This window comes from Mus pahari, chromosome 22 (genome assembly GCF_900095145.1).
Source record: "Mus pahari chromosome 22, PAHARI_EIJ_v1.1, whole genome shotgun sequence".
Lineage (NCBI taxonomy): Eukaryota > Metazoa > Chordata > Mammalia > Rodentia > Muridae > Mus > Mus pahari.
The window spans coordinates 5,786,528-5,813,269 of NC_034611.1; the positions used below are offsets into that span (position 1 = coordinate 5,786,528).

At 37.2% G+C, this 26,742-nt stretch overlaps 1 protein-coding gene across 1 annotated transcript in view; it reads right to left on the reverse strand.

Annotated features, from left to right (window-relative positions):
* The window catches only part of LOC115062985 (uncharacterized protein C8orf34 homolog), a 76,888-nt gene that overhangs the window by 6,959 nt on the left and 43,187 nt on the right, over window positions 1-26,742 (reverse strand). The window contains exons 3-4 of the mRNA XM_029533449.1: window positions 23,009-23,094; window positions 1,989-2,065 (exon numbers count right to left, since the gene is read on the reverse strand). Of these exons, the coding sequence (XP_029389309.1) occupies window positions 1,989-2,065; window positions 23,009-23,094 (163 nt within the window). The remainder of the gene's footprint in view (window positions 1-1,988; window positions 2,066-23,008; window positions 23,095-26,742) is intronic.

Below are 26,742 nucleotides of genomic sequence, written 5' to 3' on the forward strand. Positions count from 1 at the left end.
CTATAGGTGGAACAACAATATGAACTAACCAGCACCCCCAGAGCTCGTGTCTCTAGCTGCATGTGTAGCAGAAGATGGCCTAGTTGGCCATTATTGGGAAGAGAGGCCTCTTGGTCTTGCAAACTTTATATGACCCAGCACAGGGGAATGCCAGGGCCAAGAAAGGGGAGTGCCTGAGTAGGTGTGCAGGGGGTGGGGGTATAGGAGACTTTGGGGATAGCATTTAAAATGTAAATGAAGTAAATACCTAATAAAAATTGGAAAAAAAATCAACAAATGGGACCTCGTAAAATTACAAAGCTTCTGTAAGGCAAAAGGACACTGTCAATAAGACAAAAAGGCCACCAACAGATTGGGAAAAGACCTTTACCAATTCTAAACCCGATAGAGGATTAATATCCAATATATGCAAAGAACTCAATAAATTAAACTCCCGAAAACCAAATAACCCTATTTAAAAAATGGGGTACAGACCTAAACAAATAAATCTCAACTGAGGAATATGGAATGGCAGAGAAGCACCTAAAAATGTACAATATCCTTAGTCATCAGGGAAATGCAAATCAAAGCAACCCTGAGATTCCACCTTATACCAGTCAGAATGGCTAAGATCAAAAATTCAGGTGACAGCAGATGCTGGTGTGGATGTGGAGAAAGAGGAACACTCCTCCATTGTTGGTGGGATTCCAAGCTTGTTCAACCACTCTGGAAATCAGTCTGGTGGTTCCTCAGAAAATTGGACATAGTACTACTGGAAGATACAGCAACACCTCTCCTGAGCATATACCCAGAAGATCTTCCAACTGGTAATAAGGACACAGGCTCCACTATGTTCATAGCAGCCTTATTTATAATAGCCAGAAGCTGGACAGAAATCAAATGTCCCTCAACAGAGGAATGAATGCAGAAAATGTGGTACATTTACACAATGAAGTATTACTGAGCTATTGAAAACAATGAACTTAGGCCAGGAGTGGTGATGCAAGCCTTTAATACCAGCACTTGGGAGGCAGAGGCAGAGGCAGAGGCAGGCAGATTTCTGAGTTCGAGGCCTGCCTGGTCTAGATAGTGACAGCCAGGGCAATAGAGAGAAACCCTGTCTCGAAAAACAAACAAAAACAAAAAAACAAAAACAAAAAAACAATGAATTTATGAAATTCTTAGCAAATGGATGAACTGCCTCATACTTCTGCCTCTAGAACCTGGAGGAAATGCACTATTGTTTATACCTTGTCCTCTGTGGTACCTTGTGGAAATGCAAGCACACAAAGAGATGAACCCCATATACATTGTATAAAAGTAAAGCACTGCATTAGCCTGGGCATTAGAACCATTCAAATATCTTTTAAATAATTTTATATCAGAATTTATATAAAGACTTCTGATTTTCCTATGTTTACTCTTTTAACGGTGAATTTCAGTGAAAGTCAGAAATCCTGTTACACCCTGGTAAAGATGTAGCAAAAGTCACAAAGACTCCACACCAGATGATAGCATCCATTAAGGAATATGTCAGCTTAGATCGGTTAGGATGCATCTAGCTCAACTGCTTCAAGTTTGATGTGAAAACTCACAAGCTGTTAGAATGTACCCATGCTCTAGTTACAGCTGATCTCTCAGCAACTACACTCTGCCTTAGTCAAGCATCTCGCAACTGCAGTAGGAAAGTGACACAACCCTGATGTTTATTCAGTAAAGTGGTCCCCTGCTGCTGTGAGAGCTCTCCACTTTACAGAGAATAGTGGATGCTATGCAGCTATTCAAGTATTCTTTATAAAAAGGATGCTCATTTTTGTTCTCTGTGTCCTTCGGGGATGTGCTCCTAGTCTCTCTCTCTCTCTCTCTCTCTCTCTCTCTCTCTCTCTCTCTCTCTCTCTCTCTCTGTGTGTGTGTGTGTGTGTGTGTGTGTGTGTTTGTATGTGTGTGTTTGCTGGCTGTTTTGGTACATGTTACAGATTTAACAAAAACAAATAAATTAATATACTTACTGCTTCTGTTAAATTAGATGTTTTCTCAAAATCTTCACCTTCCTCCATAAGAGTTTCTTCTGTCCCAGGTAAAGAATCTATTTTAATTTTTAAAAATAAAAGTTACACATTGCCTATGTATAAATTCCATATATATATATATATATATATATATATATATATATATATATATATATACACACATACATGCCTCATGATAAGAATGATATTAACATAATGGAACTACTAATTTAAAAATCATAGAATTTGGGCTGGTGAGATGGCTCAGCGGGTAAGAGCACCCGACTGTTCTTCAGAAGGTCCGGAGTTCAAATCCCAGCAACCACATGGTGGCTCACAACCATCCGTAACAAGATCTGACTCCCTCTTCAGGAGTGTCTGAAGACAGCTACAGTGTACTTACATAAAATAAACAAATAAATAAAACCACCCCCACCCCCCAAAAATCATAGAATTTATGAGTAGATTTTTGAATGGCATTTATTCAGCTTATAGATAAATATGAAAATGAACATATTCCTCATACAGAAGCATGTGATAAAATCAAGAAAGCACAGTAGCTAGTTACCTTACTTTTATATATAAAACAATGGTTCAGGTTGGAGAGATGACACAGTGGTTTAGAGTGTGTACTCCATACGAACTCAAAGAGACTATGGCAGCAAACATACAACCTTCACTGGTCTAAGATATGATCCCAGTGCTGTGAAGAGAAATTGACCCAAGCCCACATCCCCAGCCCAGGAGCTACCCCTAGTAACAAAGGAAAAAATTCGTTTTCTCAAACAGTCTCCCTGATTGTAAAACCATACTTAAAGGGTAAACCTTGTGCCCAGCAGTAGATGGCCAGCACAAAATGAACTCAATGGTATTTTTGAAGGTTTCTTTGTTTCATAAGGCTTTGTCTGGGCATTTTTTAACTCTACAGGTATCCTACTTACATATTACTGTTTCTGATTTTGTATCTTAGTGAGATTTCTGTGTGTGTTTCTCTGTGTCTGTACTCCTTGTATACTTTCTTTGATCCTCTTTTTTCTGCTTGTTTTGTCCAATCAGTTAAGATTTGTTTTTAAACTATTTTATTTGTTTCTTTGTGATTGCCTGTCTTATTTTTAATGAGAGAGAACAACAAAGGAGATGGGGAATTGGATTTGAGAGGGGGGAAGCGAGGAAGTGGAAACTGTGTAGTAAAAAAAAAAAAAATCTAATTTTAATTTAAAAAAATACAAATAAAATGAGTATGTACTACTATGGGAAAGGACCCGTGTTTCGTTCCCAGTACCCACATCAGATGGTTCACAACTACCTACAGCTACAGTCCCAGTGGAACCAGTAATCTATTCAGCCTTCTGTAAGCAACCACATTTATGTGCATACACCTGCACACAAACACATACAATACAAGCATAATTAAAAGTAAAAACAAATCTAAAAATGAGGTAACATTTTGGAGTTTATTCAGCTAGAGTTTGGTAATACTTATCTTTAATGCTTTTTTTTCTGTTTTGCATTATTATTCTCGTTTGCTTAATGCCTTCTTTTAGATGGTGAGAGGGTTATACAACTTAAGTATTAATTCTATCAATTGGTATTCTCTCCTCTAAATCAGATGACAAATTCTGAAGTGGTCACTAAGAATGCAAATTATCAAACGGTGGTAGGTTTTCTCCCCAATCATATCAAGCAAGATGTTGTGACTGTTTCACATAAATCTTAGAATTGCAGATGAGTGGCACTTTCAATTCTATTAATAAAGTGAGGGAAAACACTTCTATTTGCCTGCCAATTTAGGTTAACTAGTGCAGTATAGGTAGATATTTATGTTTGTTAAAAAAAATGTAATAATGATGAGTATATGTAACATCTATAAATAATAGATACCAAATACTGTCAACTTCCCTAGTTAAATTTAACTTTGTATGGTAAAGTTTAAAAATCTGTTTAGAAAGAAGCATTTCAAACCATTGGGTTTTATGAACTTGATTTCTTATATTTATTAAGAGTAAGAGAGCCCTCTTCAAAGAAATTTCTTTTTATAGAAAATGGAGACCAACACAGTGGATTAAAACTGGACTCAATGCAGAGATCAACCACTCAACCTTGACTTAATGTATGTACCCACACCATATCTCCTGCATGTGTGGCTCAGGGAAAACAGAAAAAGTTATGGCTGAATGAATTTAGAAGGCAGCATATGAGGAAGTTTGCTGAAAAACAGTCTCTGCTAGAAATAGCTCCATAAACAAGACCGGAAAACAGCAATATCAAGGTACATGCTGATGATTAAAGGGGAAGTCTTCATGGGGCCTCCCGAGACAAAGAACCATAGACAACCATTGACAGCTGGAAGAGGGATAATTAGCTTCTCCAAGAGATGAGTTCTCTTATTGGTTATCAAATACAAAGTGGTCAGCCCTGAAGCCATATATACACAAACAACAAAAGCAGACTTAACAGCTTGTATTTACATGTTTGTGCAGACACATACATATAGGTAGACAATAAAGAGAATAATCAATTTCAGGGGAGGACATGAGAAGCATTTGAGGGTACCTGGGAGAAGCTGGAAGGAGAAAAAATAAAAATACATTTCTAATTTAATTTACTTTTTAAAAAATGCCATATGATTACATAAAAATGATTTATATTCATGTGCAAATGAAGGCAGAATTTTCTAATGTATGACATAAGTGTTCTGGGCAAGAAATTGGAATGTTGACTCCTAGTTGGTTAAGGAGTAAGGAAACAATGAAAAACATGGCATAAACCCATGGATGTGGTCCATGTCATCTCTATCTCTGATAATTCAGAGTGCGTCATCTAAGAAGAAAAGCTAGCACGTCTCTTGGGTACAAGCTTATCTCTATCTAAACATAGACATATTACAGAACACAGAATGTTTTCCACTATGATACAATGCTGAAGAAGCTATAAATTAAGATAATTTGCTTTCTACCTTTCTAAACAGAGTAGAACCATTAAAATTATTCAATTTTAGTTGATAAAATTAAGATGGGTAAGGAGAAATTGTATCATGTTAAAAAATAGTTATTCAGTTGAAAAGAGAAATTCAGCACCTATTTATTAAAACCAACTTCTAACAGCTTATAAGTTAGCATTGACAAACACTTTAAACCAGGAGGCAAGTTGTGTTTTATTTACATATTGTAAACAGAAGTTACAACTTTGATCAGGGAAATAGGTAGGGTAACTCAAGATATTTAGCTTTCCGTCCATTCCTCCAAGTCCAGCCCTGCAGTCTCATCCCCAGGTCTATAGCAAACCTTCTACTCTGGCCACTCCTTGCTCCATTCCCATTCCCAGGAAAATAACTAATCAGATACTGGTGCAATAAAGCACCCTGCATTTCATCCTTCTGTGAATGCCCTGTCCCCATCCTATCTCATTTAGATTTCTAGATGTTAGTTTCCAATACCCAGGAACTCATTTTACTTGGGGTCCCACCTGACCATATCTAACAAAAAACAAAAGAATTTCCCACAAAACAACATAGAGCCATCACGCTGTCCTAAGAACCAGAGAGAAAACAAACCAAGTTGCAAAACATAGAGCCAACAAAGACAAGATCAGATATCAGCACCTGGAATTACAATCTTCCCGATCCTAGATGCCTAAACATCAGAATAAAAATATAATAAAAAATACCTAGGATAGTATGTTCTCCATTAGAACACTGCAGCCCTAGCAAAATAGGCCCTGGATATTCCAGCAAAATTGAAGCACAAAGAAAAGATCTTCCATTACGCATATGACAGAGGAATTGAAAGAAGAAATAATTAAACACCTAAAACAAATAATGAAAGCATAAATACTAGAAGGCAATGAAAAAAAAAGTTCAAGACCTGACAGTAGAAGTAGAATCATTAAGTTGAATCAATGGAAAACCCAAAATAAGGGAAGTGTAGAAATGAAAAATTTAGGAAGTAGAACAAGAACCTCAGAGAGAAGCTTCACCAACAGAAAAAAGGAGACAGAAGAATCTGGGGCATTGATGACATAATAGAAGAAATGAATACATCAATCATAGAAAAATTTAAGTCTAAAAATTAATCCATCCAAACAATATGAAAAGAAAACTATTAAAAGACCAGATTTAAAATAATAGAATTAGAGGAAGAAGAAGAATCCCAAGCAAAAGACACCAAAAATATTCTCAACAAAAATCATAGAAGAGACAGCTATATCAGGGTCCCTTCAACAAAATCTTGCTGGCATGTGCAATAGTGTCTGGGTTTGGTGGCTGATGATGGGATGGATCCCCAGGTGGGATAGTCTCTGGATACTCCATCCTTTCATCTTAGCTCCAGACTTTGTCTCTGTAACTCCTTTCATGGGTATTTTGTTCCTTATTCTAAGGAGGAATGAAGTATCCACACGTTGGTCTTCCTTCTTCTTGATTTTCTTGTGTTTTGCAAATTGTATCTGTCTCTTGTGAGGCTATGCCAATACCTGGCAAACACAGAAGTGGATGCTCACAGTCAGCTATTGGATGGAACACAGAGTCCCCAAAGGAGGAGCTAGAGAAAGTACCCAAGGAGCTGAAGAGGTCTGCAACTCTATAGGTGGAACAACAATATGAACTAACCAGTACCCCCAGAGCTCGTGTCTCTTGCTGCATATGTAGCAGAAGATGGCCTAGTCAGCCATCATTGGGAAGAGAGGACCCTTGGCCTTACAAACTTTATATGGCCCAGTACAGGTGAATGCCAGGGCCAAGAAGTGGGAGTAGGTGGGTAGGGGAGCAGGGTTGGGGGGGAGGGTATAGGGAACTTTTAGGATACCATTTGAAATGTAAATAAAGAAAATATCTAATAAAAAATCATAGAAGAAAATTTTCCTAACCTAATGAAAGAGATGACTATTGAAATACAAGAACCATACAGAATGTCAGAGTATCCATGAAATTAAATTCCCCTTCAAATATAATAATCAAAAAAATTAAATCTACAGAGTAAAGATAGAATAACAAAGCTCATAAAGGAAAATACCATGTAACATATAAAGGCAGACATTTTTCATCATATCTAAATTTTTTATAGAGACTCTGAAAGAAAGAAGTGCTCAGATAGGTGTTCTGCAAATGCTAAGTGTCCACAGGTGCCAGTTCAGAGTACTCAGCAAAAATTTCAATCACCATAAATGCAGAAACTAAGACATTTCATGAAAATCACAAATTTATATTATATCTGTCTACACATCCAACCCTGTGAAAGGTGTTAGAAGAAAACTCTAACCTAAAGAGGTTAACTACATCCAAAACCTGGATAGAATAAATAATCAGATGAGCAAAATCAAAGAGAGGGCTTCGAGTTTTTGTCTGCTCCCAGCTGATCCTGAGCTACAGTGCCCAGAGCAGATCCTGTTCTACAGCTCTCCATAGCCAAATACTGCCAGGAGAGATCTGGTCTCCCAGAAGTGCTGACACACCACCAATGCTGCTCAAATTCCTGGCCCAAGAGGGACCTGCCCAGAGCCACCTGGACACAGGAACTAAGGAAGAGCCAGGGACAGGATCCTTCAAATTACTGTCTGCACCCCAGTGCTGACCCTGTGCCACAGCTCTCCATACACAAATTCCTCCCTGAGAAATCTGGTCTTCCAGGAGTATTGACACGCAAGCTTGCAGGAGAGAAAAGTCACAGTCAGAGACAGCAAGGACAGCAAACATCAGAGATAACCTAGATGGCTAGAGGCAAGGGCTAGAATATAAAGAACAAAAAACAAGGCTACTTGGCATCATCAGAACATAGTTATCCCACCACAGCAAGTCCAAAGTACCCCAAAAAACCATAAGAAAAAAGACTCTGAGTGAAAAATCACATCTCACTATGATGATAGAGGACTTTAAGAAGGACATATATAACTCACTTCAAGAAATACAGGAAAACAGAGGTAAACAGGTAGAAGCCTTTAAAGATGAATCACAAAAATCCCTTAAAGAATTACAGAAAACATGAAACAGGTGAAGGAATTGAACAAAAACATCCAGGATCTAAAAATGGAAATAGAAACAATAAAGAAATCACAAAGGAAGACAATCCTGGAGATAGAAAACCAAGGAAAGAGATCAGGAATCATAGATGCATGCATTACCAACAGAATACAAGAGATAGAACAGAAAATCTCAGGTGCAGAAGACACCATAGAAAACATTGACACAACAGTCAAAGAAAATGAAAAATGCAAAGAGATCCTAACCCAAAATATCTAGGAAACCCAGAACACAATGAGAAGACCAAACTTAAGGATAATAGGTATAGAAGAGAGAAAAGATTACCAACTTAAAGGGCCAGTAAATATCTTCAACAAAATTATAGAAGAAAACATTTCTAACTGAAAGAAAGATACCCACAAAAATACAAAAAGCCTACAGAACTCCAAATAGATTGAAGCAGAAAAGAAATTCCTCCTGTCACATAATAGTCAAAACACCAAATTCAGAAAATAAAGAAAGAATATGAAAAGCAATAAGGGTAAAAGGTCAAGTAACACAAAAAGGCAGACCTATCAGAACTATATCAGACTTCTAACCAGAGAGTATGAAAGCTAGAAGACCCTAAGCAGATGTCATACAGACTCTAGAGAACACAAATGCCAGCACAAGCTATTATACCCAGCAAAACTCTCAATTACCATAGATGGAGAAACCAAGATATTCCATGACAAAACCAAATGTATACAATATATCTCCATAAATCCAGCCCTAAAACGATAATAGATATAAAACATCATCACAAGGAGGAAAACTACACCCTAGAAAAAGCAAGAAAGTAATCTGTCAACAAACCCCAAAGAAGATAGCCACACAAACATAATTCCATTTCTAACAACAAAAATAAAAGGAAGCAACAATCACTATTCCTGATTATCTCTAACATCAATGGGCTCAATTCCCCAATCAAAAGAAATAGACTAAGTGACTGGATACACAAACAGGATCCAGCATTTTGCTGCATACAGGAAACTCACCTCGGTGTCAAAGACAGATACTACCTCAGAGTGAAAGGCTGGAAAAATATTCCCAAGCAAATGGTTCCAAGAAACAAGATGGAATAGAAGTTCTAATATTGAATAAAATTGAATTTCAAACAAAAGTTATCAAAAAAGACACTTCATACTCATCAAAGGAATAATCTACCAAGAATAACTCAATTCTGAACATCTATGCCCCAAGGGCATATGCAAGGGCACTCACATTCATAAAAGAAACTTTAATAAAGCTCAAAGCATACAGTGCACCATACACAATAATAGTGGGAGACTTCAACACCCCACTCTCAGCAATGGACAAATCATGAAAACAGAAACTAAACAGACTCAGGAAAACTAATAGAAGTTAAGGTCCAAATAGATTTAACAGATATCTATAGAACGTTTCATCCTAAAATGAAAGAATATACCTTCTTTTCAGCACCTCATGGTACCATCTTCAAAATTGAAGATATAATTGCTCACAAAACAGCATTGACAGATACAAGAAGATTGAAATAATCCCATGAATCGTCTCAGATCACCATGGACTTAAGCTGGTCTTCAATAACAACAAAAACAACAGAAAGCCCACATACACATAGAAGCTGAACAACACCCTATTCAATGTTAAACTGGTCAAAAAATAAATAAAGAAAGAAATTAAAGACTTTTTAGAAGTTAATGAAAATGAAGCCACAACATATCCAAACTTATGGGTCACAAGGAACACAGTGCTAAGAAGAAAACTCATAGCTCTGAGTGCCTACAAAAAGAAACTGAAAAAGAAAAGAGCATATACTAGCAGGTTAACAGCACACCTGAAAACTCTAGAAATTAAAAAACAAATTCACCCAAGAAGATTAGATGGCAGAAAGTAATCAAACTCAGGGCTGAAATCAACCAAGTAGAAACAAAAAGAACTATACAAAGAATCAACAAAACCAGAAGTTGGTTCATTGAAAAACTCTGCAAGATAGAGGAACTCTTAGCCAGACTAACCAGAGTGCATAGAGACAGAATCCAAATTAATAAAATCAGAAATGAAAAGGGAGACATAACTATAGAAAGTAAGGAAACTCAAAAAATCATCAGATCCTACTACAAAAGCCTATGCTCAATAAAACTGGAAAATGTGTATTAAATGGACAAATTTCTAGACTGATACCAGGTACCAAAGTTAAATCGGGATCAGATAAACCATCTAAACAGTCCCATAATCCCTAAAGAAATAGAAGAAGTTATTAATTGTATCCCAAGCCAAAACAAACAAACAAACAAACAAACCCAGGACCAGATAGGTATAGTGAAGAATTCTATCATACCTTCTAATAGCAGTACTCTTCAAACTATTCAATAAAATAGAAAGAGAAGGAATACTACCTAATTTATTCTATGAAGCCACAGCTATGTTGGTAGCAAAACTTGGTACTTGAAGAACTAAGAGAACTTCAGACCAATTTCTCTTATGAATATTGATGCAAAAATGTTCAAAATTTCTGCAAACCAAATCCACGGTGATTATATACCACAATCAAGTAGGCTACATCCCAGGGATGGTTCACTATATGGAAATCTATCAAAATAATCCAGTACATAAACAAACTCAAAGAAAAAAATCCACATGATCATTTCATTAGCTGCTGAAAAAGCATTTGACAAAAATCCAACACCCCTTTATGATAAAAGTCATGGAAAGATCAGGAATTCAAGTCCCATATCTAAACATAGTAAAAGCAATATACAGCAAATCAGTACCAATCACAAAACTAAATGGAGAGAAACTTGAAGCAATCCCACCAAAATCAGGGAACAGACAAGGCTGCCCATTCTCTCCCTATCTATTCAATATAGTGCTTGAAGTTCTAGCTATAGCAAGTAGAAAACAAAAGGAGGTCAAAAGGATACAAATTAGAAATGAAGAAATCAAAACATGACCATTTGCACATGATATGATAGTGTACTTAATGACCCAAAAATTCCATCAGAGAACTAAACCTGATAAACAACTTCAGCAAAGTGGCAGGATATAAAATTATATCAAATAATTCAGTAGCCTTTCTCTACTCAAAGGATAAATGGGCTGAGAAAGAAATTAAGGAAACAACACCCTTCTCAATAGTCATGAACAATATAAAATATCTTGATGTGACTCTAACCAAACAAGTGAAATATCTGTATGACTAGGACTTCACACCTCTTAAGAAGGAATTCAAAGATCTCAGAAGATGGAAAGATCTCCAATACTCATGGATTGGCAGGATTAATATAGTAAAAATGACCATCTTGNTGAAAGCAATCTACAGATTCACTGCAATCCCCATAAAAATTCCAACTCAATTGCTCATGGAGTTAAAAAGAAAAATTCTCAAATTCATTTGAATAACAAAAAACTAGGATAGTAAAAACTATTCTAAACAATAAAATAACTTCTGGGGGAATCAGAATCCCTCACCTCAAGCTGTACTACAGAGAAATAGTGATTAAAATTGCATGCCATTGGCACAGTGACAGGCAGGTAGACCAATGGAATGGAATAGAAGACCCAGAAATGAACCCACACACCTATAGTCACTTGATCATTGACAAAGGAGCTAAAACCATCCAGTGGGGAAAAAGGCAGCATTTTCAACAAATGGTGCTGGCTCAACTAGCAGTTAGCATGTAGAATAAAGTGAATTGATCTATTCTTGTCTTCTTGTACAAAGTTCAACTCTAAGTGGATAAAGGACCTCTACATAAAATCAGAAACACTGAAATTTATAGAGGAGAAAGTGAAGAAGAGCCTGGAACATATGGGCACAGGGGGAAAATTCCTGAACAGAATACCAACGGCTTGTACTACAAGATCAAGAATTAACAAATGGGACCTCATAAAATTGCAAAGCCTCTGTAAGGCAAAGGACACTGTCAATAAGACAAAAAGACAACAAGCAGATTAGGAAAAGACCTTTCCCAATTCTTAATCTGATATATACAAAGAACTCAATAAGTTAAACTCCAGAAAAACAAATAACCCTCTTTAAAAAATGGGGCACAGACCTAAACATAGAAATCTCAACTGAGGAATATGGAATGACAGAGAAGCACCTAAAACTGTACAATATCCTTAGTCATCAGGGAAATGCAAATCAACCCTGAGATTCCACCTTACACCAGTTAGAATNGCTAAGATCAAAAACTCTGGTGACAGCAGATTCTGGCGACGATGTGAAGGAGTAACGCTCCTCCATTGCTGGTGGGATTGCAAGCTAGTACAACCACTCTGGAAATCAGTTTGAAGGTTCCTCAGAAAATTGGACATAGTACGACTGGAAAATCCAGCAATACCACTCCTGAGCATATACTGAGAAAATGTTCCAACATGTAATAAGGACACATACTCCACTATGTTCATAGTATCCATATTTATAATACTCAGAACCTGGAAATAAATCAGATGTCCCTCAATAGAGCAGTAAATACAGAAAATGTGGTACATTTACACAATGAAGTATTCTGACAAATACAGAAGTGGATGCTCACAGCCATCCATTGGACAGAGTACAGGATCCCCAATGTAGGAGATAGAGCAAGTACCCAAGGAGCTGAAGGGGTTTGCAGCCCCATAGGAGGAACATCAATATAAACTAACAAGTACCTTCAGAGCTCCCTGAGACTAAACCATCAACCAAAGAAAACACATCATGGGCTCATGGCTCTAGCTACGTATGTAGCAGCACATGGCCTAGTTGGTCATTAATGGGAGGAGAGGCCCTTGGTCCTGTGAAGGTTCTATGCCCCAGTATAGGGGAATTCCAGGACCAGGAAGTGGTAGTGGGTGGGTTGATGAGCGGGGTGGGGGGACAGGAGAGGGATAGGGTGTTTTCGAAGGGTAAAATAGGAAAGGGGATAATTTGAAATGTAAATAAGGAAAATATCTAATAAAAGAAAAGAATCAACAAATGGGACCTCATAAAATTGCAAAGCTTCTCTAAGGCAAAGGACACTGTCAATAGGACAAAACAGCAACAGACAGATTGGGAAAATGTTTACCAACCCTACATCTGATAGAGAGCTAATATCCAATATATACAAAGGACTCAAGAAGTTAGACTACAGAGAACCAAATAGCCCTATTAAAAAATGGAGAATAGAAATAAACAGAGAATTCTCAACTAAGGAAACTCGAATGTCCGGGAAGCACCTAAAGAAATGTTCAACATCCTTAGTCATCAGAGAAATGCAAATCAAAACAACTCTGAGATTCTACCTCACACCAGTTAGATTGTCTAAGATCAACAACTCAGGTGACAGCATATGCTGTTGAGAATGTGGAGAAAGAAGAATATTCTTTCATTGCTTGTGGGATTGCAAGGTGGTACAACCACTCTAGAAATCAGTCTTGCAATTCTTGAGAAAATTGGACCCAGCTATACCACTCTTGGGCATATACCCAGAAGATGCACCAACATGTAATAAGGACACATGGCCCAATATGTTCATAGCAGCCATATTTATAGTAGCCAGATACTGGAAACAACCCCAATGTCCTTTGACAGAGAAATTGTTACAGAAAATGTGGTATATTTCCACAATGGAGTATTTTTCAGCTATTAAAATCAATGACTTCATGATTTGCAGGCAAATGGTTGGAACTTGAAACTATTTTCCTGAAGAAGGTAACCTAGTCACAAAAGAACACACACGGTATGTACTCACTGATAAGTGGATATCATCTTAAAAGTTGGGAATACTCAAGATACAATTCACAGACTATATGAAGTTCAAGAAGAAGGAAGACCAAAGTGTGGCTGTTTCAGTGCTTCTTAGAAGGGAAATCAAAACACTTAAAAGAGCAAATATGAAGACAAAGTGTGGAGCAGAGACTGAAGAAAAGGCCATTCAGAGACTGCCCCACCTGGGGATCCATCCCATATACAGTTGCCAAACCTGGATGCTATTGTGGATGCTGGGAAATGCTTCCTGACAGGAGCCTGATATAACATCCCCTAAGAGTTTCTGCCAGAGCCTGACAAGTAAAAAGGCAGATGCTTGCAGCCAACCATTGAACTGTGCGAGGGGTCCCCGATGGCAGAGCTGCAGAAGGGACTGAAGGAGCTGAGGGGCTTTGCAGCTACGTGGGGGGAACAATAGTGTCAACTGGCCAGATCCCCCAGAGCTCTCAGGGACTGGACCACCAACCAAAGAATACACATGGAGGGACCCAGGGCTTTAGCCCCCTATGTAGCAAAGGAAGGCCTTTTTGGACACCAGTGGGAGAACAGGCCTTGGGCATGAGGGCCTTCCATGCCCCAGTGTAGGGGAATGCCAGGGCAGGGAGGTGAGGTTGGGTGGATGGGTGGAGGAGCACCCTCATAGAGGCAGGGGGAGGGGGCTGGGATAGGGGGTTTCCAGAGGGGAGACCTGGTAAGGGGATAACATTTGAAATGTAAATAAAGGTAACATCCAATCAAAGAAAAACAAAAGGTGGAAACATAAACACACACACACACACTTGAAAATTTTGGAACAAAAAAGAATAAACCACATCAAAAAAGTCATAGCGTATGAGGAATAACCCATCTCAGGACTGAAATAGAAACAAGGAAACAAAGAACAATTCAAAAAAATCAATAGAACAAGGAATTAATTCTGTTAGGAACATCAGTAAAATAAATAAAGCCTTATGTAAATGTACTAAACAGTAGATAGAGAAAGTCTAAATTAAGAAAATTGGAAGTGAGAAGGGGGACATAGCAACATACATCAAGGAACTCCAGAGAGCCATAAGGGCACCCTTTAATAATCTGTACTTTTCCAAAGTGGAAAATCTAAAAGAAATGGAAGATTTTCTTGATATATACCATTTACTAAAGTTAAATCAAGATCAGCTGAACTACAAAAACAGACTTATAACCCCTGGTATAATAGAAATAACCATTAAAAGATTTTTTAAAAAGCCCAGGGAAAGATAATTTTAGTCCAAAATTCTACCAAACATTCAAGAATTATTGCCAGTAACTCTATAATTATTCCACAAAATACAAACAAATAATTTTAACCAATTCATTTTACTAACAGCTATCTTGAGATCCAAATAACATAATGACACACACAGAGTATATGCCAATTTTTTCTTATGAACATAGAAACAAAATTTCTTACTAAAATACTTGTAAACCAAATTCAAAAAGTATTTTAAAAATTATCAACGATGATCAGGTAGCCTTTATCCCAGTGAAGCAGGGATGTTTTAACATGTGTAAATTCACCGTCTAAAACACTCCAAGACAAAAAGCACATGATCATCTCATTCAATGCAAAAAAGGACCTTTGACAAAATCTAACACCCCTTCATGATAAAAGTCCTGAAGACATTAGGGATACAAGAAGCATACCTAAACATAATAAATGAAGGGTAATCTTATCTAGAGCAATAAGACAAATGAAGATAAAGGACATATAAAGTAAAAAGGGAGAAGTCAAAATATATTTACTTGTAGATGGTATGATAATATACTTAAATGACTTGAAAAATTCCACCAGGAAACCCCTATACCTGATAACCATTTATAGCATAGGAGCTGGATACAAAATTAATTCACAAAACCAGGAGTTCTCATATATATATATATACATAGACTGAGAAGGAAATCACAGAAACAATGCCTTTTACCAAAGCCTCAAATAATGTCTTGGGGTAACTCTACCCAATCAAGTGAAAAACTTCAAACCTTTGAAGAAAGAAATTAAAGAGGATATCATAATGTGGAAAGTTCTCCCATGCTCATGTGTCAGTAGTATTAATATAGCAAAAATGGCCATCCTACCAAAAGTGGTCTACAGATTTATTGCAATACCCTAAAATTCTAATATAAAATTTCACTGATCTTGAAAAGGTAATTTTCAGCTTTATACAGAAACACAAAAATCCTAAGACAGTGGAATAATCCAAAATAATAAAGAATTTCTGGATATATAACCATTCCTGATTTAAAGTTGTACTATAAAGATATAGTAATAAAAACAGCATGGTATTGGCATAAAAACAGACACAGTGATCGACAGACTCAGATTGAAGACATATACACATAAGTCCACACACCTGATTTTAATAAAGAAGCCAAAAATATACACTGGAAGAAGATAACATCTTCAACCAAAGCAGTTGGTCATACTGGATGGTTGCAAGTAGAAGAATCCAACAGACCCATAATTATTACCCTACAAAAAAACCTCAATTTCAAATGGAACAAGACCTTAACATAAAATCAGATACACTGAAACTGATAGAAGAGAAAGTGTGGAAATTCACAGGCAAAGGGATGGAACTAGAAACAAAAATCATCCTGAGTGAGGCATCTCAGACACAGAAGGACAAATATGTATACACTTAGATGTGGGTAGATACATTAATAGTAACAAAGCTTCAATCCATAGAACCACAGATGTTAGGAATCCAGTAAGGGACTTGAGGATACAAATAGTTCTGATTAGGAAAGGTACTTGTAATGGATAATTAGGATGGATAAGAGAGCTGAAATGGGAGAATCAAAAGGAAGGGAAGGGGAGAGAGGGTCGATGAAGGGAGTACAGGAAGAGAGATCTAAATTAAAGGCCATTTGAGATGTAGTATGGAAACCTAAAGCAGTAGAAACCTCCTAAAATATATACATATGTGAAGCCAATCTAAACGAAATTGTCAAATAATGGAGGAGTCCAAGACCCAACTGGCCATCTGGTATCCTCAGCCCTCATCAAGGTTTTCTTCTGCAGCAAACAGGAACAAATACAGAGACTCAGGGCAGACGTTATGCAGAGCTGGAGAGAACTTGCAACACAAAGCCCTAAGTGTGACCTCTCCATGAAAGTCCTCCCTTCAGAGCTCAGAACCCTCAGTAGAGGCAGAAAAGTGTAAGAGCTAGAGGGGACAGAGGACACCAGGTGAGACTGAGGAAGCATGCAAAGGGACTGCCTGGGTCTACACCAGCTCCTCTGGAAATGGACTTCAATTTAGTGTATTCATGGGATTCTTAAGTGTGAGAATGCAGGGGTCTCTGGTTCTTGTGCCTTCTCTTGGGCACTTCTGCTGTTGGTTTGTCTTCTCTAAGTCAGATGTGATAGTTTTGTTTTATCTTTTTATATTATATTATATACTTTTTATCTCTTAGAAACCTGTTCTTTTTAAATGAGAGACAGAAAGGTAGTGGTTCCAGATGGGAAGGAACTAAGAGGAGTAGAGGGAGGGGAAACTATAAAACTGTAATCAGAAAATATTATGTGAGAAAATAATCTAATTTCAATAAAAGAAATGGAAACAATTTATAAATAAAATTAAGTTACATTCCATAAAACTGCAGAGTGTCATTTTCTAAATTGTTGTGTATTTTTTATTTTATGAATTGAGATTCATGAGTAAGACATTTACTTAATATTAAAATTACATTTTCTACAGTAAAAATAATTTATAGAGATACACACATATATAAGACCAAAAACACTTAAAAGTTTCCATGGCTCTCCTGACTATTTAAAGTTGGAAGTGTGGTATGTGTACTCCATTTCCTCTCAGAGAATATGTGACAGCTCTAGGTAGATGCCTTTCTGCTTGATTTCATAACTCATTCACTCATTCACTAACTCCATTCATTCATTCATTCATTCATTCATTCATCATTTATGTATATTCATTTATTCGATAAACATGCTTCCATAGGCTATGTGGTTTCAAAGTATGTTAAACAAAACAATTTTCTATTACTGTTTCATGGAATTCACTTGAATACATACACAGTATTAATTTTTTAACAAAACATGAAGATTTACAAGGTGTCAATATTAGTAACTTTTTTAGTTTATGCTCTGCTAGGTGCTTGTTTTTAGTATTTTGTGATTAGGGGTGTCATACCTGCTAGAGTCTATGAGATCAAAGCACTCCTAGAGTCTAGCAGAGCACTTCTGTGATGGGCTTCTCAGAGCAGTTGAGAATTTTGATGTCTTACTTTATTTGAAATTTACAAGAGCAAATAGAGCCAGACACAGACTAAAACTGTGATGGAACACCAATGTAAGAAGTTGAGCAATGAGACATCATGATAATAAAACCTTAGTGTCTCATGCTTGGAGGGACAAACTTTTTAAGGTATATGAAGTACATTTCTTGGCTAGTGCTCACTAGCTCATGTAGATATGGACCAATTGTGTTCTTTTTTCTGCAGAGAAATTTATCTTACAAGCAAGCATGTTTTCAAGAAACATGCTATAGTTGTTTGGTTCTTATAATCACATAAGGAATGGTAGGAATTGTGTCTAATACAGAAGCATGCAGTAATATAGTGATTTTATCCCTTAAAATGTGTTTTCAAAATCTGGGATACAATTTTAACCTATTGGGTGAGCATGTTAATGGATCTAGAAATCTTGAACACTTGTCACAATGCTTAGTTTCAATCAGCTTCCTCTTGTCATCATTTTTACCATGGTTGATTATGTTCCAATAAACTCTCTGCACAAAATTAGGCCTATTTATAGAAACACGTATCTTGAGTCAAGTTCAATATGAATGCCCAGTTACCATGTAAATCACATTGAAGGTTTCTGGATGATGCTAGTAATTCTAAACTTTAGGTCTCACAGTTTGACTAACTTCAGGAGAAAAAAATGTACAAAAGCAGAAACTCCTGTTTTGCAATTTCCTAATTAGGTATTCTAATATTTGAGTGTGGAAAGAGCAAGATATAAATATTTCAAGAAAAGAGCATAAATTTAATGCATTTTTTCTAGCAGATCTAGGTATAATCAAAAACGTATGTATTGTTTAATTTCCCAGGATACTTAAGTCCCTTCAATTTTCAGTAAATATGTATATGTAAATTGCTCAAGTATACAGATCTGTTAACAGACTGATTGATTAGACTTGTTTTGATTGAATTAAAACAGTTAATGGCCAAGTTGTAACACAGATTCTGTGTTGTGTTACTTTTATATTGAGCATGAAAGCCTTAAGAAGCATGAAACCATTTGAACGGAGAACAAATACTGAGTAATTCAGAAACAATTAGAAGTTTAGAAAGAGGAAACATTGCTATGAGCTGGACATCAGGGACTCTTAAAATGACCTCAGGGCAGGTGCTCTGCGTACTGCAGGCAGCAAAAGAAAGCTGCTGTCATTGAGGAAATAGTGACCTGTGGATAGGAAATCATGCAATACACACAAGATTAGGCTGTCAGGCTAAATCCACAAGAGAAGAGTTGATAGCTAGCTAGCATGAGCCTCCATGCTGCCAGTCAACCAAGGCTCTGCTTTCATTGTCAAGGTTTAAGAATTATCTTGAGCATGTTCATGCCTTACCTTTATAACAGATCTGAACAGATGTAAAATATCATGCTTTCTTTGTAGGTCATCATTGACATTGGTTTATATTCCTGTATCATTTTATTTTTAAATATTATTAGGTGATAGTCAACATGTAAAATTATGTGTACATATAAAATTTCTAATAAAGCACATGAAACTGTGTTATATGGATAAGATATAGTAAATGTAACTTACAAAATACAAGCTGGGGACCTACCTTATAAATCAGAGAATTCTTAACATCTTTCATTTTGCTGTGGCCTCCTTCTTTATCAGATCTCTAAGGTTCCTCATATGCTGAAGAGAACTGATGGTTTGAGTCTATCGTTCCTTTCCTGTAGTATAGTTTCTTCACGTAGGCATGTTTTCCTAGTGAACACTCTCTAGAAATATCCTCATTTTAAGCTTTATGAAAATGGCATCCTTTGAGTTCTGTTTGTCCAATCAACATTTATGATCTTAAGGCCAGATCAGTAGGGAGCACTTATGTGCTCACAGCACCATCAGAGAACCAGTTAGCCATTGACCTTAGCTCAGTAGTTGCACTGTATGATGTCAGAGGAATCATCCATTCTGCACAGCAGTTTTGCTAAACATTTACCAGCAGGCTGCTGCCTTGATCCATCCTGTGTGTACAGTTGAAATGCACTCAAGAGTCCCTACAGTGCAACAATTCCGCAGCTCATTGGTTTCATCACCCATGAACATCCTAACAAGGATTATTGGCATTCCCTGGTACATAAAGCTGGATTTTCTAAGATCTTTAACTGCATATTTAGTTTTGGGACTTTACGTCATATAAATGATCAAATCTTAATATAGTAGAAACACTTTATCAAATCGTTTAAACACCACTGAGTAAATTCCTATCTTTACTAGCTATTTTCAGCTTTATTAATTAATAGTAAACAGTTATAAAACAATACTTCATTATAGTCTCCATTTGATTTTTCCTGGTTTCTAAGGTAATGAGGCATACTTCATATATTTACTTGATATTTGTATTTCCTCTTCTGTGACAAGTCTGTATAATCTGTTGATTACTTCTCAATGGATTAAATTATAGGTAATCATTATATTTGAATACCCATCACTGAGCAATAAAAAATCTACTGCAAATTTTTTTCCTCATGTTGCAGCTTTTCCCTAGGCATTTTTATTTTTAAAAGCTCTATTTGTATGTATGTGGCATGTATGCTGGTGTTATTTGTAGGGAGGTGGCATGTGTGCTGCTTTATTTGTAGGGATATAACATGTGTGCTGGTGTTATATGTAGGGGTCTGGCATGTGTGTTGTTGTTACTTGTAGTGGTGTGGCATGTGTGTTGTTGTTACTTGTAGGGATGTAGCATTGTGCTAGTGTTATTTTGGGGATGTGGCATGTGTGTTGGTGTTATTTGTAGGGATGTGGCATGTGCGCTGGTATTATTTGTTAGGATGTGGCATGCGTGCTTGTGTTATTTGTTAGGATGTCGCATTGTGCTAGCGTTATTAGTATGGATGTGATATATGTACTACAGTGTGCTGTATGTGTGCAGGTACACTTACTTCTAACATTTTCCAGTTTATTTTTATTTTAGGCTGGGTTTTTCATAATCTACAGACTCAATGCTATCCCCATTAAAATTCCAAGTCAATTCTTCACCGAGTTAGAAAAGGCAATTTGTAAATTAATCTGGAATAACAAAAAAGTCTAGGATACAAAAACTATTCTCAACAATAAAAAGAAACTCTGGTGAAATCAGCAAGCCTGACCTCAAGCTGTACTACAGAGCAATTGTGATAAAAACTGCATGGCACTGGTACAGTGACAGACAGGTAGCTCAATGGAATAGAATTGAAGAACAAGAAATGAATCCACAAACCTATGGTTACTTGATCTTTGACAAGGGAACTAAAATCATCCAGTGGAAAAAAAGGCAGCATTTTCAATAAATGGTGCTGGCTCAACTAGCAGTTAGCATGTAGAATAGAGTGAATTGATCTATTATTGTCTCCTTGTACAAAGTTCAAGTCTAAGTAGATCAAAGAACTCCACATAAAACCAGAGACACTGAAATTTATAGAGAAGAAAGTGGGGAAAAGTCTTGAAAATATGGGCACAGGGAAAAATTCCTTAACAGAACAGCACTGGCTTGTGCAGCAAGATCAAGAATCAACAAATGAGACCTTATAAAATTGCAAAGCTTCTGTAAAGTAAAAGATACTGTCAATAAGACAAAAAGGCCACCAACAGATTGGGAAAGGATTTTTACCAATCCTAAATCTGATAGGGGACTAATATCCAATATATACAAAGAATTCAAGAAGCTGGACTACAGAATTTCAAATAACCCCATTAAAAACGGGGTACAGAGCTAAACAAAGAATTNTCAACTGAGGAATACCAAAGGGCTGAGAAACAACTGAAAAAATGTTCAACATCCTTAACCATCAGGAAAATGCAAATCAAAACAATCCTGAGATTCCACTTCACACCAGTCAGAATGGCTAAGATAAAAACTCAGGTGACAGCAGATGCTGGTGAGGATGAGGAGAAAGAGGAACACTCCTCCATTGCTGGTGGGATTGCAAGATTGTACAACCACTCTGGAAATCAATCTGGCAGTTGCTCAGAAAATTGTACATAGTACTACCGGAAGATAGAGCAATACCTCTCCTGGGCATATATCCAGAAGATGTTCCAACTGGTAATAAGGACACATGCTCCATTATGTTCATAGCAGCCTTATTTATAATAGCCAGAAGCTGGAAAGAACCCAGATGTCCCTCAACAGAGGAATAGATACAGAAAATGTGGTACATTTACACAATGAAGTACTATTCAGCTATTAAAAACAATGAATTTATGAAATTCTTAGGCAAATGGATGTATCTGGAGGATATCATCCTGAGTGAGGTAACCCAGTCACAAAAGAACTCACTTGATATGCACTCACTGATAAGTGGATATTAGCTCAGAAACCTAGAATACCGAAGATACAATTTGCAAAACTCAAGAAAACCAAGAAGGAAGACCAATGTGTGGATACTTCATTCCTCCCTAGAATAGGGAACAAAATACCCGTGGAAGGAGTTACAGAGACAAAGTTTTGAGCTAAGACTAAAGGATGGACCATCCAGAGACTGCCCCTCCCAGGGATCCATCCCATAATCATCCACCAAAAGCAGACACTATTTCATATGTCATCAAGATTTTGTTGAAAAAACCCTGATATAGCTGTCTCTTTTGAGGCTATGCCAGTGCCTGTCAAATACAGAAGTGGATGCTCACAGTCCTCTATAGGATGGAACACAGGGCCCCCAGTGGAGAAGTTAGAGAAAGTACCCATGGAGCTGAAGAGGTCTGCAACCCTATAGGTGGAACAACAATATAAAATAATCGGTATTCCCAGAGCTCATGTCTCTAGCTGCATATGTAGCAGAACAGAAGATGGTGTACTCAGCCATCATTGGGAAGAGAGACCCCTTTGTCTTGCAAACTTTATATGCCCTAGTACAGGGGAAGGTCAGAGCCGAGAAGTGGGAGTGGATGTGTAGGGGATCAGGGCGGGCGGAGAGTGTAGGGGACTTTTGGGATAGCATTTGAAATATAAATGAAGAAAATTTCTAATAAAAAAATTTTTTAAAAAGAATGAAAATCACCAACAGCTCCTAAAACTTCAGTAAACACTTTTGAATTTAAAACTTACCCAATGAGTCTGGGATTATCTCATCTGGAGAATGAAGTATTTGTGGTGTGTCTTCTGTCCTTTCCATCAAGTTATCTCCTTGAAGCCTAAATAATTAAAAAGTATCATTGGAAACTGTAACAGTGCTAAATGGTGAACTTCAAAGTATATGCCAGTATATTTCTAGGCTCTGAAATTAAACATGCTTCTTCAACATAAACATAGACCTTTGTGCTTATCTTAATAAAAATAAACAATATCTTATTTTAATCTCATGTTTTTGCTTTTTCTAGCTATAAAGGAAAGGTCTTCTGTTTGAACATATGCAGTATGATTATTGTGGACCAGTGATTCTCAGCCTATATGTTGCACCGCTTTGGAGTTCAAATGACCCGTTAGCACGGGTCTCATTTCAGAGATCCTGCATGTTACATATATACATAATGATTCATAAAAGTAGCAAAATTACAGTCATGAATTAGCAATGGAAGTAATTTATGTCTGGAGATTGCCACAACTTGAGGAATAGTATTAAAGGTCACACCATTAGGAAGGTTGGGAACCACTGCTCTAAGCTCCATAGTCTAGAGCCAAACTCCTTTATCTCTTAGCCTGGGGGGGGGGAGCAGTATAGTCACAGCAAATGTTTTTAATAAGCCACAAAGTCTGGTTGAGCAGAGGGAAAACAAGTCTGATGCTATGTGTTCAGCTGACTTCCAAGTCCTTGACTAGTGAGGCCCTTTTATTATAATTGCACAGAGGTTTGCCACATATACAAATTTGATTGTCCAAATCAAATCAATCTGAACAGAAATCAGGAGGGAGCGGTAGGAAGGAGGACCCTATTTCGCACAACATGCCCAGGGTGGCAAAGGCACTAAGGAAGCCTGGAGAGTAGAAGATTGTGTAAGTCTTTTACAGGGGCGGATCTCTCAGATGATGTATCCTCATGTCTCCACTGCGAAATGATACCTGGCAGTATCGAATTCAACTCTGTTTTGATGAAACATTGTGAAACTGCCTTCAGAGAAGAAGGTAGGTATCAGCAATATGTTCAGAATTCTGCCATAGATAAGTCTAGCCCTGTAAATATTGAAGGATATTATGAAACAGTCCCAAGACTGGAAGTTTCCACCAATGTCTTCATATATTTTGTACACTTAGAAAATGACAAATGATTTCCTAGAGAAATAATAATAAATATAGTGCATGTAACATTGTTTTATCAAAAATAAAAAGTATAATACTTTTATTTTATTTTATTTTATTAATCTCAGTAATATCTTTGCTTCTTGCATCATGGTAGAATCACACAATAACTTGTTCTCTTTATGTTTGTAAAATTATAAATATTTGGAAATTATGCTTGCTTTCTATAATATTGCTTTCTCTGTATTTCTTTATATGCCACAATGAGTACTATATCAGCCTCCTGTAAATAAAATCATGTTTTCTGGATTGTGTACGCTAACTAGGATGGTCTTCATGTGAAATTATACTTGTTGCCAAGCCTGACCAGCTGTGTTTGATCCCTTAGACCTACATATAAAAAAGCAGTTCATCCTCTGAGCTCCACATGAGTGCTACGGCATGGGCAACCCACACCTGCAAATGAGTAAATGATGAACTAGAAAAAAATTAAAGATTTTCCAAGAATAATTTTCTTGTAATATTTTTAGTCAGATATGTATGCATTTTATAACTCAATAATTTTTACCACAGGAAAAGAAAACAGAACTTTAACTGGCGAGCTATACTTTTCTCCAGGCCTTTCCTGCCTCTTTCCCCTTTTCAATTCATGCAAACAAATTAGGAAAAATATGTTGATAACCCATAAGATCAAATATTGTTTTTTTTTAGTTCCCTTTTCTGTAATTATTCTGTCAAAATTCTTAAGAAAAAAGTGCAAAGGCACAATGTGTAGTTAAAGGTATAATTAATAATTGCTATTAGAAATAACAAGGAGATCAAGAGATAGCTCAATGATTAAGAGTGCTTACTGCTCTTGCAGAGAATCCAAGTCTCGGGTCTGAGAAGATACATTGGGTGGCTGGCAAATGCCCATAACTATAGATCCAGGATATGCCCACTTCTGGCCACTAAACACAACCCTACTTATGTGCACAAACACATATACACACCAAGAAAAATTTAAAAATTGCATTCAGAAATGTTTCAACATACTTGCATAGTTTACAGCAGATTAACATTTAAAGAGAAAATAAATTCTCCACAAAGATACAAAGAATTTGGACAGAAATCTGTGCCTCTCTGATGTGCCAGCATGTGTTCCTGAGCCTGTATTCCCAGTGCAGAGGATGCAAAGGCAGAAAGGCACCAGTTGCACACCAGCCTGGTAAAAACTGTCTGAGGAATTGAAAAATTGAACAATAAATTCCCTTTTTGTGTGTGTTTGTGTTTATTCCTCTTTTTTTTTCCTCATCTCATGAATCAGTAGAGACAAATATTTACTTAGCATTTAATAATTTGATCAATGTTGGACCAACTATTGCAAGGATTAAAGGAAATCCTAATTGTCTGGTTTCTGAGTCCTTGGTGTAACTGAACTGAACAGACTACTAGCCAGGAATTTACCCCACTGAACTGGGTGTCCTTGAAGCTGGCTCATCTTCTTCTAAGCACTGCCCTCCAGGTGCCCGAGAGGCTGTTTGCTGTGACTTGGCACTTTTTCCCTGGGTGAGATGTGCCCGACTGCCCTGCCAATATTCCCCAGGCTGTGAGCCACAGAGCTCCACTGTTGTTGGAGGTTAGAAGTTGCTGCACAGACAAGGCTTGGGAGGGAATGTCCGGGAAATACAGCCTTTAAAAACTTAAACTGTTTTGATTTTCCTTTTTACCACAGCCTTTCCCAAGCTGTTTCTATTTGCTTTCTAAAACCACTCTTTCGCATTAAACAAACGTCTTTATATTTGTAACCCCTATGCTGAATGCCTCTGCTCTTCATTGTCACACTGAATCAACCCCTACACATGCTGACCCTACCCTTTCTTGTCACACTGAAGCTGTTCTCCTAGGAAGTGAGATGGAATTCAAGGGTGGAGCATGTGCTTAGCATGAGCAGGAAGAAGAAAAGTATTATTACTACTTTACTCCTCTCCAAAGAACCCTGTGTGGCCCTCAACCTCTTGTGTTATGCCATGTTAATAATGACTCTAGTGCTGGGAGTACAGATCTATAGATTGCAACTTTAAAGTGAGATGTCTTGGTTTTCTTTCTTCCATTTTTGTCAAGGACTTTCCAAATATAACACCTTCCTTCTGTACCACTCAGAAAAATTATTTCATCATTAATAAAGATCTTCAATTCACCCCCACACATGAGCATAATTATCTTCCTTATTTTTCTGTTTCCCAACTCACGGGAGGAATCTATTAACTGTGCTAGTGATGGAGGTTGATGGTCTCATGTCTCTCTTGATCTTCAATTTGTTTTATCCACCCCATCACACCATTGTTATTCATTATGTGCATTTGCCCTATCGTTCCTCATAGGATATGAGCAAGGTTACTTCTCGTGCAACTACAGGCTCTCTCTACTCTTTGCTCCTTCTCTTCTACCTCTCTCTCTCTCTCTCCTTCCTTCTGTCCCCTTCTCCTTCCCACCTCTCTGTCTCTGTCTCTCTGTCACACACACAGAAACACACACACAGAGACACACACAGAGACACACACACAGAGATACAGATACACAGAGACACACACAGACACACATACACACAGACACACACACACACA